General features: G+C 42.6%; 1 protein-coding gene across 3 annotated transcripts in view; it reads right to left on the bottom strand.

Moving 5' to 3' along the window:
- The window catches only part of LOC116463628 (ubiquitin carboxyl-terminal hydrolase MINDY-2), a 93,074-nt gene that overhangs the window by 7,108 nt on the left and 72,083 nt on the right, over nucleotides 1–13,883 (bottom strand). For 2 of the 3 annotated variants that reach the window (XM_032146809.2, XM_032146810.2), the window contains exons 7-8: nucleotides 5,145–5,318; nucleotides 627–821 (exon numbers count right to left, since the gene is read on the bottom strand). In XM_032146809.2, the coding sequence (XP_032002700.1) occupies nucleotides 627–821; nucleotides 5,145–5,318 (369 nt within the window). Of the gene's footprint in view, nucleotides 1–626; nucleotides 822–4,471; nucleotides 4,516–5,144; nucleotides 5,319–13,883 lie in introns of those variants that run through there. The other variant, XM_058434766.1, reaches the window with a different exon arrangement.

The following is a 13,883-nucleotide window of genomic DNA, read 5'->3' as shown; positions in this document are numbered from 1 at the left end:
GTGGCGTGATCTCGGCTCACTGCAGGCTCCGCCTCCCGGGTTCACGCCATTCTCCTGCCTCAGCCTCTCCGAGTAGCTGGGACTACAGGCGCCCGCCACCACGCCCGGCCAATTTTTTTGTATTTTTAGTAGAGACGGGGTTTCACCGTGGTCTCAATCTCCTGACCTCGTGATCCGCCCACCTCGGCCTCCCAAAGTGCTGGGATTACAAGCGTGAGCCACCGCGCCCGGCTCACCTAATTTAAAATTTTTTATCTCAAGTGAAATTTACTGCTAAAGTGATCATCAATTTTTTTTTTTTTTGAGAAGGAGTCTTGCTCTGTCATCCCGACTGGAGTGTAGTGGCACAATCTCAGCTCACTGCAACCTCTGCCTCCCAGGTTCAAGCAATTCTCCTGCCTCAGCCTCCCGAGTACCTGGGATTACAAGTGTTCACCACCACCACGCCCGGCTAATTTTGTATTTTTAGTAGAGATAGGGTTTTGCCATGTTGGCCAGGCTGGTCTCGAACTCCTGGCCTCAAGCAATCTGCCTGCCTCGGCCTCCCAAAGTGCTGGGAATGCAGGTGTGAGCCACTGCACCCAGCCGTGATCATCACATTTAAGACTCAGAACACTAGTTTTTACCTGAGCCTGTGTAGAAGCAGCAGCAGCAGCAGCAGCTGCTTGTTCCTGTTCCTGATAGTATTGAGAAGCCCGTCTGTCCTCTTCCTCTTGGAGTTTCTTTGCTAGTTCCAAATCACTGATTCCTTCTGGGATTTGTTCCCAATTGATCTCTTGGCTCTGCTGTTCTTGTTGTAGAGATAATGCCATAAGATAATCCTAAGAAATTAAATTATAACCATCATTAGCTATGAGATTTCACCTAAGAATGAATGACTGCAAATACAGACGTTATATCTATAAAGCTGTAAGAATGGCTTTAAAAAAATATACCAGGTCTGGGCAATATAGCAAGACCCTGTCTCTACAAAAAAAGTTTAAAAATCAGCCAGGTGTGGTGGTGTGCACCTGCAGTCCTAGCTACTTGGGAGGCTGAGGCAGGAGGATTGCTTCAGCCCAGGAATTTGAGGTTACAGTGAGTTATGATCTCCTCACTGCACCCCAGCATGGGTGACAGAGAGAGGCCCTGTCTATAAAAATGAATAAAATAAAAACAAAAAAGAAAAAGAAAACAATGTAAAATAACAAAATAATTAAAATAAAATAAAAAACATTTTCTTTTAAACATCAAAATGACAGTTATCTTCCTAAGTATTTCCCTTGGGGAGCTATGAACTTATTTCAGTGATTCTGTCATTGTTCTAAATATTTTTGGAGGCCAGGCATGGTGGCTCACGCCTATATTCCCAGCACTTTGGGAGGCCAAGGCAGGTGGATCGCTTGAGCCCAGAAGTTCGAGACCAGCCTGGCCAACATGGTGAAACCCCGTCTCTATTAAAAACACAAAAATTAGCCAGGTGTGGTGGTACACGCCTGTAATTCTAACTACTTGGGAAGCTAAAGCAGGAGAATCACTTGAACCTGGGAGGCGGAGATTGCAGTGAGCCGAGATCATGCCACTGCACTCCAGCTTGGGCGACAGAGCAAGACTCGGTTGCGAAAAAAAAAAAAAATTGGGGGGAATGTATTTGAAATTTTTTCTGGAAGCCATATATAGGCAGCCAAGAAAGCTAAAAACAAAACAAAACAAAAAGTAGCGCGGAGCCAGGTACAACGGCACACACCTATATTCCTAGCACTTTGGGAGGCTGAGGCGGGCAGGTTGCTTGAGCCCAGGAGTTTGAGACCAGCCTGAGCAACATGGCAAAACTCTGTTTCTGCAAAAAAACACAAAAAAATTAGCTGGGCATGGTGATGCATGCCCGTGGTCCCAGCTACTAGGGGAGGCTGAGGTGGGAGGATCACTTGAGCCCAGAAAGTTGAGGCTGCAGTGAGCTGTGATCACACCATTGCACTGTAGCCTAGGTGACTGAGACCCTGTTTCATATATAAATAAATAAGTAAATTGGTTTAAAGAATTTTTTTTAAAAGTTCCCCATTTACAAAAGAAACACATGCCTATAGGCAATTCAGACAAAACTGAAAACCATAAACAACAAAGTTTAAATCACCATAATATCATTACACAGAGACAACTACTGTTAACAGTAGTTTATTATTTTTTCTACATTCCCATACAAATTCAAACCAACCCTCTGAAACTACTGTAATGTTTTCTTTTCCATTTAGTGTCATAAAAGTCTTCTGTTTAAGAAAATAAGAATTTCCCAAGATTATTAAATATTCTTCTAAAAGATGATTTTTAAAGCCAACATAGTAGCCATCATATAGTCTTCCTCAGGTATTTAACCATCTCCTCCCTCCTCCCATGTACACACTCAGATTGGTTTCTATCAGAAACAGTGCATTTTGGTCAAGGGCATTAACTTAATATCCACTTTATTAAGAGTCGGTGTTGACTAAAATTTGACCAGTCTGTGTACCTCCTCCCCAATCTACCCTCGAAATAAGATAATTTTAAAAAATACAGAGGATGGGTAAATGGTTTTTGCCTGTGGCCAGGTGCAGTGGCTCACACCTGTAATCCCAGCACTTTAGGGGGCCAAGGCGGGCACATCACTTGAGCCCAGGAGTTTGAGACCAGTGTGGGTAACATGGCAAAACCCTGCCTCAACTAAAAATACAAAAATTAGCTGGGTGTGGTGGCACATGCCTGTAGTCCCAGCTACTTGGGAGGCTGAGGTGACAGAATTGCTTGAGCCTGGGAGGTGGAGGTTGCAGTGAGCCGAGATCGCACCACTGTACTCTAGCCTGGGTGACAGAGTGAGACCCTGTCTCAAAAAATAAAAAAGGTTGCTGCCTGTAAAGATCTTGTCATATATATAGCATGACTATCTCATGGATCTAAAGATATAAAGAATTTGTCCTTCAAGTTCTTCTGAATTCTTCAAACTCTGCTCTTTATGAAGCCTCATGGTCTTGAATCCACCTCTTCCTTGCTGCTTCCAGATAACAATCTCAACACCTTATCTGGACTACTGTGACTATCTATCGCTTTGCCTTCATTCCCCTTCTCCAGTTTTTTTTTTTTTCTTTTTGAGACGCAGTCTCGCTCTGTCGCCCAGGCTGGAGTGCAGTGGCGTTATCTTGGCTCACTGCAACCTCCGGTTCCTGGGTTCAAGCAGTTCTCCTGCCTCAGTCTCCCGAGTAGCTGAGACTACAGGTGTGTGCCATCACGCCCGGCTAATTTTTTGCATTTTTTAAATTAAAGACGGGGTTTCACCAGGTTAGCCAGGATGGTCTTGATCTCCTGACCTCGTGATTGGCCCGCCTCAGCCTCCCAAAGTGCTGCGACTATAGGTGTGAGCCACTGTGCCCAGCCTGTTTTTTCTTTTGAGACAGACTCTCGCTCTGTCACCCAGGTTGGAGTGCAATGGCACGATCTTGGCTCATTATAACTTCCGCCCCCTGGGTTCAAGTGATTCTGTCACCTCAGCCTCCTGAGTAGCTAGGGTTACAGGTGCGCACCACCACACCTGGCTAATCTTTGTACGTTTAGTAGAGACGGGGTTTCGCCATGTTGGCCAGGCTGGTCTTGAACTCCTGACCTCAGGTGATCCACCCGCCTCGGCCTCTCAAAGTGCTGGGATTATAGGCATGAGCCACCCTGCCTGGCCCAGTATTTTTTATATACAATATAATGCTTAGAAAAATCTCACATATTTTTCTTAACATTTAAAAAACAATACCCCTGTAGAGCTTCTGAAGGAAAATGGGCATGACTTTCAGAACTGTTTTTCAAAGAAAAGTCCTAGAAAGATGCATATTTGTTTGAATTAAATATTCTTTTTTTTGTTTTGAGATGGAGTCTCGCTCTGTCGCCCAGGCTGGAGTGCAGTGGCACGATCTCAGCTCGCTGCAAGCTCTGCTTCCCGGGTTCATGCCATTCTCCTGCCTCAGCCTCCTGAGTAGCCGGGACTACAGGCACCCGCCACCACACCCGGCTAATTGATTTTTATACTTTTAGTAGAGACGGGGTTTCACCATGTTAGCCAGGATGGTCTCGATCTCCTGACCTGGTGATCCGCCTGCCTTGGCCTCCCAAAGTGCTGGGATTACAGGTGTGAGCCACTGCACCCGGCGAATTAAATATTCTTTTGTGTACTTGATACCTGCTCTTCAAATTACCATTATAGACTTAACATATAACACGAGTTGGTCAAATATCTGCCTTCCCTACTAGGCTGCAGCATCTTTAAGGACAGGACTGAATGATTTATCTTTGTATCTCTAGGACCTAATTATAGTGCCAGGAATACAACTCCTCACTGAATATTGGGTAATTGAACAGTCTTTGTGCACTTAAATTGTTGTAAGTAAAATATATGTCAACTGTTTAACATGATCATATTTTTGCCTCAGTCAGGGAAGAATTCACATCACCATCATACTTCTAATAATAAACAGACCTGTGGCTCCAAGACTGCCCAGTTATGGCAGGCAAAAATCTCATCTGTCAAAAAAAAAAAAAAAAAATCTCATCTGTCTCATTTCTAAATTCAAGTTCTATTCACTAGTGCGTCTCCTGCTACAAATGTCTACTACTCCTCCTTACCTTGGCCTCTAAAGTTTAGAATATCCACCCATTATTTATACACTATATGCTACCTTCCAGATTCTCTCTCCTCTACTTTTTCTAACTAGTCAAAATATAGCTCAGATATGTGCTCATCTCTTCACCTCTACCACCCAAGGCTAAGCCATCATCGCTCTTGCTTGGACTGTTTGTCTCTGCTTAGACCTGTTTCCTTCCTATGTATTCTCCAAATAACAGTCTTTTAAAAAGGTAAAGAAGATCCCATCACTTCCGTGTTTAATACTTGACATAGCTTCCCTACTGCAATTAGAATAAAATTCAAACTTCTCACCATGACCTTCACAGTTCAATATGATCTGGCCTTCTGCACCAAAGTACATAATTAATGTACATGTAGAATGATCACTAACTATTCAGGAAGTGTCAGGAAAATTTCACAAGTATATTGATGAATTAATCTTTAGTTGAAAAATTTTGGATAAATGAATTCACATTTGAAAAAAATCAGCATTGTGAGCACTATAAAGAAGACATTACAAATTTACCTGATCTATCTGATCTTGCTGTCCTTTGTATACAGTTTCAGGATCTGAAGGAGGTCGAAGATGAAATTCTGAGTCACAGAAATTTCCATCACCATCTACATTGTGTAGGCTTTCCCAAACAACTTTTTCTTCAGTAAGAAACCCCTGGTCCGTTACCAACAAATACAGTTGACCCTTAATAAGAAGTAACAAAAGAAAAAGGACTGTTAAATTGATCAAAACTAGTAATATAATATTTAAGGAAAGTTTTACAATCTGTATCTTCAGAATACATTAAACATTCCTGTTTAGATCTGTACAACACAACAAATAGACCAAGTAGATATTTTACTTGCTCAAATCCACTTGGCTTTGAATATAGTTTATAATTGGCACACTACACTAAAACAAGAAATAAGAGCTCTTGGCATGTTCAGCTAATGTATGACTTATAAACACCCCTGGGGGGTTTATAATCTCATTTCACAAAATAGAAAAATACCATACAAATTCCTGAAAAATACATTACAGTCACAAAAAATGATACCATGTTGCCTTTTTTTCCAATTAAGCCTATATGACTAATCCAATCCACACCAATTTTCCCTTTCTCTACACCATTAGTTGCTCTTCTTTTATACACCAATAATACTTTGTACCTACTTTGTATTATCAGTGTACTTCTTTTGTATACCAATAATAAATACAATTGTTTTGTACTTATTTTGTAGCACCAAATTGCCCAGTATTGATTGTATTTTCCTGCCTTATCACAAAGACTCTGTACGTTCATACAAATTTTTTTTTTATTTTTAATTTTTGTGGATACATACTAGGTGTATGTATTTGTGGGTTACATGAGATTTTTTTTTTTTTTCCGAGAAGGAGTCTCACTTTGTCATCCAGGCTCAGGCTGGAGTGCAGTGGCGCGACCTCAGCTCACTGCAACCTCCGCCTCCTGGGTTCAAGCGATTGTCCTGCCTCAGCCTCCTGAGTAGCTGGGACTACAGGCATGTGCCACCATGCCCAGCTAATTTTTTGTATTTTTAGTAGAGACAGAGTTTCACTGTGTTAGCTAGGATGGTCTCAATCTCCTGACCTCGTGATCTACCCGCCTCAGCCTCCCAAAGTGCTGGGATTAGAGGCGTGAGCCACCGCGCCTGGCCTACATGGTATTTTGATACAGATATGCAATGCATAATAATCACATGAGGGTAAATGTGGCATCCATCCTCTCAAACATTTATTGCTTGTGTTACAAACAATCCAATTACACTTTTAGTTATTTTAAAAAGTACAATTACATTATTTTTGACTATACCCACAGTCTTGTGTTAGCAAATGCTAGGTCTCAATCATTCTGTTTTTTTCTTTTTTTTTTTTTTAACATCCATTAACCATCCATCCTGCCTGCCTCCAAATATGCATCCCAGCCTCTGGTAACCATCATTCTACTCTCTATCTCCAGGAGCTCAATTGTTTTAATTTCTAGCTCCAAAAAATAAGAAAGAACATGCGAAGTGTGTCTTTCTGTGCCTGGCTCATCTCACTTAACATTATGACCTTCAGTTCCATCCATGTTGTTGCAAATGACAGGATCTCGTTCTGTTTTGTGTGTGAATAGTGCTCCATTGTGTATGTGTACCACATTTTGTTTTTTTTTTTTGAGACGGAGTCTTGCTCTGTCATCCAGGCTGGAGTGCAGTGGCACAATCTCGGCTCACTGCAAGCTCTACCTCCCAGGTTCATGCCATTCTCCTGCCTCAGCCTCCCGAGTAGCTGGGACTACAGGCGCCTGTCACCACGCCCGGCTAATTTTTTGTATTTTTAGTAGAGACGAGGTTTCACTGTGTTAGCCAGGATGGTCTCGATCTCCTGACCTCGTGATCCGCCTGCCTCGGCCTCCCAAAGTGCTAGGATTACAGGCGTGAGCCACCGCGCCTGGCCTGTGTACCACATTTTCTTTATCCACTTGTCTGTCAATGGACACAGCTTGATTCCAAATCTTGGCTATTGCGAATAGTGCTGCAATAAACCTGGGAGTGCAGACATCTCTTTGATATACTGATTTCCTTTCTTTTGAGTATATTCTTAGGAGTGGGATTGCTGGATTGTATAGTAGCTCTATTTTTAGTGTTTTGAGGAACCTCTGAACTGTTCTCCATAGTGGTTGTACTCATTTATATTCCCATCAACAATGTATGAGGGTTCCCTTTTCTCCATATCCTCACCAACATTTGTTATTGTCTGTCTTTTGGAAAAAAGACATTTTAACTGGGGTGAGATGATATCTCATAGTTTTGATTTGCATTTCTCAGATGACCAGTGATGTTCGGCACCTTTTCACATACCTGTCTGCCATTTGTCTTTTTTTTTTTTTTTTTTTTTTTAAGACGGAGTCTCGCTCTGTCGCCCAGGCTGGAGTGCAGTGGCGCAATCTCGGCTCACTGCAAGCTCCGCCTCCCGGGTTCACGCCATTCTCCTGCCTCAGCCTCTCTGAGCAGCTGGGACTACAGGCGCCCGCCACCAGCCTGGCTAATTTTTTGTATTTTTAGTAGAGACGGGGTTTCACCGTGGTCTCGATCTCCTGACCTCGTGATCCGCCCGCCTCGGCCTCCCAAAGTGCTGGGATTACAAGCGTGAGCCACCGCACCCGGCCTGTCTTTTTTCTTTAAGATGGAGTCTCATTCTGTTGCCCAGGCTGGAGTGCAGTGGTGTGATCTTGGCTCACTGCAACCTCCATCTACCAGGTCCAAGTGATTCTCCTGTCTCAGGCTCCTGAGCAGCTGGGATTACAGGTGCCCACCATCACACCTGGCTAATTTTTGTATTTTTAGTAGAGATGGAGTTTTACCATGTTGGCCAGGATGGTCTCAAATTCCTGACCTCAAGTTATCTGCCCACCTTGGCCCCCCAAAGTGCTGGGATTACAGGTGTTAGCCACCACACCTGGCCTCATTTGCACGACTTCTTTGGAGAAATGTTTACTGAAATCATTTTCCCATTTTAAATTTGATTATGAGATTTTTTTTTTTTCTAGAGAGCTGTTTGAGCTCCTTACATATTCTGGTTATTAATCCCTTGTCACATGGGCAGTTTGCAAATGTTTTCTCCCATTTTGTGGGTTGTCCTTTCATTTTTCTTTTTTTTTAGGCAGGGTCTTGGTCTCACTGTGTCGCCCAGGCTGGAGTGCAGTGGTGCGATCTTGGCTCACTGCAGCCTCAGCCTCCTGGGTTCAAGCGACTATCCTGCCTCAGCTCCAAGTAGCTGCAACTACAGGAGCACACCACCACGCCTGGCGAATTTTTGTATTTTTAGTAGAGACAGAGTTTCACCATGTTGGCCAGGCTGGTCTCGAACTCCTGACCTCAGATGATCCACTGCCTCAGCTTCCCAAAGTGCTGGGATTACAGGCATGAGCCACCACGCCTGGCCTTTTATTTAAAAAAAAAAACTATAACTGATTCACTGTCAACAATGCAGATTATTAGTCTAAAGTTCCTTTATGTAATTATAGCATAGAATAGCAAAATATCTATGACTATAGTACTAGTTTAGGCCCATCTGATCATGAGAATCCATGGTTAAATCACTATCAAGAATATTTCTTGCAGGCTGGGCGCAGTGGCTCACGCCTGTAATCCCAGCACTTTGGGAGGCCGAGGCGGGCAGATCACGAGGTCAGGAGATCGAGACCATCCTGGCTAACACGGTGAAACCCCGTCTCTACTAAAAATACAAAAAAATTAGCCGGGCGAAGTGGCGGGTGCCTGTAGTCCCAGCTACGCGGGAGGCTGAAGCAGGAGAATGGCGTGAACCCTGGGGGGCGGAGCCTGCAGTGAGCCGAGATCGGGCCACTGCACTCCAGCCTGGGTGAAAGAGCGAGACTCCGTCTCAAAAAAAAAAAAAAAAAAAAAAAGAATATTTCTTGCATTGATATTCCAGCACTTTTGCTACATTATGCAGTCAATGCTTTCTTAAGACTCAAATCTTCCTTCTAATTTCATCAGTTTTTAAAATACTGAAAAATTTCATAAATAATAATATAGAATAGGTTTTAATGCATTAAATTCTTAATTATGTATTTCATATTATATAAAATGTCAATATTGTCACAATTTGTAAATTTATAAAATATTATTAAATTTGACAAGTTTTCTTCTACTTTATCAATTTACAAATTGAGATGATATTGTCAGGTTTTTTTTTTTGTTTTTTTTTTGAGATGGAGTCTTGCTCTGTTGCCCAGGCTGGAGTGCAGTGGCGTGATGTGGCTCACTGCAACCTCCGCCTCCCAGGTTCACGCCATTCTCCTGCCTCAGCCTCCTGAGTAGCTGAGACTATAGGTGCCCACCACCACGCCCGGCTAATTTTTCTATTTTTAGTAGAGACGAGGTTTCACTGTGTTGGTCAGGCTGGTCTCGAACTCCACTGTCAGGTATGTTGTTAATACAAGTAACTACTCCATGTAGAATTAATTTACGAAGGTATTTTTGGACATAATAGGTTTTCATTCCATGTTCTTTTGTGATCCAATATGGAGGAAAGCACTGGCTAAATATTTTTGGTTAACTAACTTGGATTCAAATTACTTAACATCTCTAGGTCGGGTGTGGTGGCTCACGCCTATAATCCTAGCACTTCGGGAGGCTGAGGTGGACATATTACTTGAGGTCAGGAGTTTGAGACCTGCCTGGCCAATATGGTGAAACCCCATCTCTACTAAAAATACAAAAAGTTAGCCAGGTGTAGTGGTACGTGCCTGTAGTTTCAACTACTCAGGAGGCTGAGGCAGGAGAATCGCTTGAACCCAAGAGATGGAGGATCCAGTGAGCTAAGATTGTGCCACTGTACTCCAGCTTGGGTGACAGAGCGAGACTCTGTCTCAAAACAAAACACCAAAACACCTAAAAACAAATACTTAACATCTCTAGACTTTAGTTTTTTCTTCTTAGAAATTTTGAAGTTTCTAAGGTACTTTATAATTTGAAAATTTATACATTTCTAAGAGAGTTTCTAAAGTATTTTAAGTATCAAAAATGAACTTACTACTCCTACTTAACAAATGTAGTCTTATCCAAAAAAGCACTTTCTTATCTACCCAGAGAGGCAGTGAAGCATAGTCGTTGACTTGAAAGTCAAGTTGAAAGTGGACTTGAAAGTCATATTGGAAATGCTTATAAGCTAAGTGGTCTTGGGCAAGTTACTTAGGGTCTTTACGTCTTCCCTCAGCTATTGAGTGAGAATAATAATATCCACTCCTCACAGAGGAGTTGTGAAGATTAAATGAGATAATCAATATAAAATGCTTAATATAGTACAAGGCCCCTAACTGCTTCATAAACAGAAGATATTGTATTCATGAGTATCATCTAAATTGATCTCAATTTCTGTGTCTATCTGCTTCTGTCTCCTATTTAAGAGAAAAAGATGAATCTCTCTGCTTGTACTATGGAATCATCACTTTCCTTATTCCAGTTTCCAAATTCCGCCCCCTCCCCTTTTAATTTAAAAAGTGACAATTTTTGATATATCAACCAGCTTTAAAAATAGCTAAACTTAATGGATTGTTACTTAAATGTAGCATTCTGTGGAAAAAATTTCCACTACAGCCTTAGTCAAAGAGGAAATAGAATAAACAAATTTATTTCTTTAACATGGTTTTAGTATTTATCCAGAACTGTATCTCCTTCTTAACTACTTTTCACTTCTAATCCCTAAAGTAAAAAAGCAAACAGAACCAACCTTACACCATCTGGCTGAGTTTATGGTAAAAAACAAATAACAACAACAAAACAACCAACCTCAAAAATGTTGGGACTGAATATACTTCAGAGAGATGTCAGTAATTTAAAACCAAGACGTAGGGGAAACAATTATGACATGAATATAAAGGTTGATATGGTAAAAGGACAATCAAGGAGTCATAATAGGAAAAGAGCTACGCAGATATCATTATATGAACCAAAGATCTAGAAGCTATGTGATCTAGACAGGGGCTATGTAATCTTAGTTAAGAGCAAGCAGAAGTTATCAGAGGGTGGTGAAGGAGGGCCATAAAAATGAAATGGAGCAACTAGATCTAGGATATAGAATTAGGAAAGGATAGGAATCCAACAGTCATGATCATATGTATAATATGAGAAACAAAACTGACTTAAATGAGTCTGTCTCTAGGACAGAAATGGTTTATTTACAACCCATCTTTATACTTTCAAATTTCCTGCATGGATAAATAGTCATCTCACTATCTAGACCCACAGGAAAGCATTTGCTCTCTTATGGTCTCCTCACTCTGCTCGCAGAAATCAATCTAATTAGGCTGTTGAAAAGCACAGATCAGCCAGGCGCGGTGGCTCACGCCTGTAATCCTAGTACTTTGTGAGGCCGAGGTGGGCGGATCACCTGAGGTCGGGAGTTCCAGACCAGCCTGGCCAACATGGTCAGTATTTTGTACTCAAAATACAAAAAATTAACTGGGTGCAGTGGCGTGCGCCTATAATTCCAGCTACTGGGGAGGCTGAGGCAGGAGAACTGCTTGAACTCGGGAGGCAGAGGTTGCAGTGAGCTGAGATCATGCCACTGCACTCTAGCCTGGGCTACAGAGCGAGAATTTGTCTCAAAAAAGGAAAAAAGAAAATCACAGATCTTCAGACTGGGCGTGGTGGCTCACGCCTGTAATCCCAGCACTCTGGGAGGCCGAGGCGGGTGGATCACCTGAGGTCAGCAGTTCGAGACCAGCCTGACGAACATGGTGAAACTGTGTCTCTACAAAAAGTACAAAATTAGCCAAGCATAGTGGCATGCACCTGTAATCCCAGCTACGTGGGAGGATGAGGCAGGAAAATTGCTTGAACCCGAGAGGCAGAGGTTGCAATGAGCCAAGATTATACCACTGCACTCCAGGCGGGGCAACAAGAGCGAAACTCTGTCTCAAAAAAAAAAAAAAAAAAAAAGTGTAGGAAGCAGTGATCGTCATAGAATCATGAGCCTTCCAAAGTGCTGGGATTATAGCCGTAAGCCACTGTATCTGGCCCCCAAAATTGAAATTATTTATAAGAAAATCATGAGGTTGGCTCAGTGTAGTGGCTCATGCCTGTAATCCCAGCACTTTGGGAGGCGAGGTGGGTGGATCACTTGAGGTCAGGAGTTCAAGACCAGCCTGGTCAACTTGGTGAAACTCTTGTCTCTACTAAAAATACAAAAAATTAGCCAGACATGGTGGTGCGTGCCTATAATCCCAGCTACTCAGAAGTCTGAGGCATGAGAATCTCCTGAACCCAGGAGGCAGAGGTTGCAGTGAGCCAAGATCATGCTACTGCACTCTAGCCTGGGTGACAGAATGGAAGTGTCTCACACATAAAAATAAAAATGAAAATAAAAAAATAGGCCAGGCACGGTGGCTTACGCCTGTAATTCCAGCACTTTGGGAGGCCGAGGCAGGCAGATCAGGAGGTCAGGAGATTGAGACCATCCTGGCTAACACGTTGAAACCCCATCTCTACTAAAAATACAGAAAAAAAAAAAAAATTAGTTGGGAGTGGTGACAGGCACCTGTAGTCCCAGCTACTCGGAGGCTGAGGCAGGAGAATGGCGTGAACCTGGGAGGCGGAGCTTGCAGTGAGCCGAGATCGCGCCACTGCACTACAGCCTGGGTGACAGAGCGAGACTCCATCTCAAAAAAAATTAAAAAATAAAAATAATAAATAAATAAATAAATAAATAGTGAGGTCAATGTGTATTTTGCAAAGATGATCCGCCCAGTTTAATTGTAGAAGACCAGGTGGATGTACAAGGAAAGAAGTGATATAAATGATAGCAGAAATTAGCGCTATTCCTATTTGTTGCCAATAGATAGATGAGGAATAAAAAGTTTAATGAAGGGTTCATGGAGGATGTTATCACAAGTAATAACTAACAGAGACGGATTTTACTTTGCCAATAATGAAAGAAACACAGAGGTATTTTTCCAGAATTTAGCAACAGTAAACCACAAAACTAGGAATAAGAGGACTTTCCAACAATAGGAAGTCAATTAATATCTGTGGTCAGACAAAATGTCCTGTGCAATAAAAATCATTGTTTGTACTATATTCGTTCAGAAGTGTGAGGTTGATTGGTAGATATTATTCACAAAAAATGGGTCAGATTGATTAACACATCCATTGTGACCTCATGATGGCAGAAGGCTTAAAGAAGTCTGTAAAGATAAAATCCAAGCTAAGCACGGTGGCTCACGCCTGTAATCCTAGCACTTTGGGAGGCGGAGGCAGGCAGATTGCCTGAGGTCAGGAGTTCGAGACTAGGCTGGGCAATATGGCAAAACCCCATCTCTACTAAAAATACAAAAAATTAGCTGAGCGTGGTGGCACACGCCCATAATCCCAGCTACTTGGGAGGTTGAGGCACGAGAATTGCTTGAACCTGGGAGGCGGAGGTTGCAGTGAGCTGAGATTGCTCCACTGCACTCCAGCCTGGGTGACAGAGACTCTGTCTCAAAAATAAAAATTAAAAAAAAAAGGCTGGGCGCGGTGGCTCACGCTTGTAATCCCAGCACTTTGGGAGGCTGAGGCAGGCGGATCACGAGGTCAGGAGATCCGAGACCACGGTGAAACCCCGTCTCTACTGAAAATACAAAAAATTAGCCGGGTGTGGTGGCGGGCGCCTGTAGTCCCAGCTACTTGGAGAGGCTGAGGCAGGAGAATGGTGTGATCCCGGGAGGCGGAGCTTGCAGTGAGCCGAGATTGCGCCACTGCACTC

This window comes from Hylobates moloch, unplaced genomic scaffold (assembly GCF_009828535.3).
Source record: "Hylobates moloch isolate HMO894 unplaced genomic scaffold, HMol_V3 SCAFFOLD_45, whole genome shotgun sequence".
NCBI lineage: Eukaryota > Metazoa > Chordata > Mammalia > Primates > Hylobatidae > Hylobates > Hylobates moloch.
The sequence above is the reverse complement of the archived record's forward strand: the minus strand, read 5'-3'. Positions and strand labels throughout refer to the sequence as shown.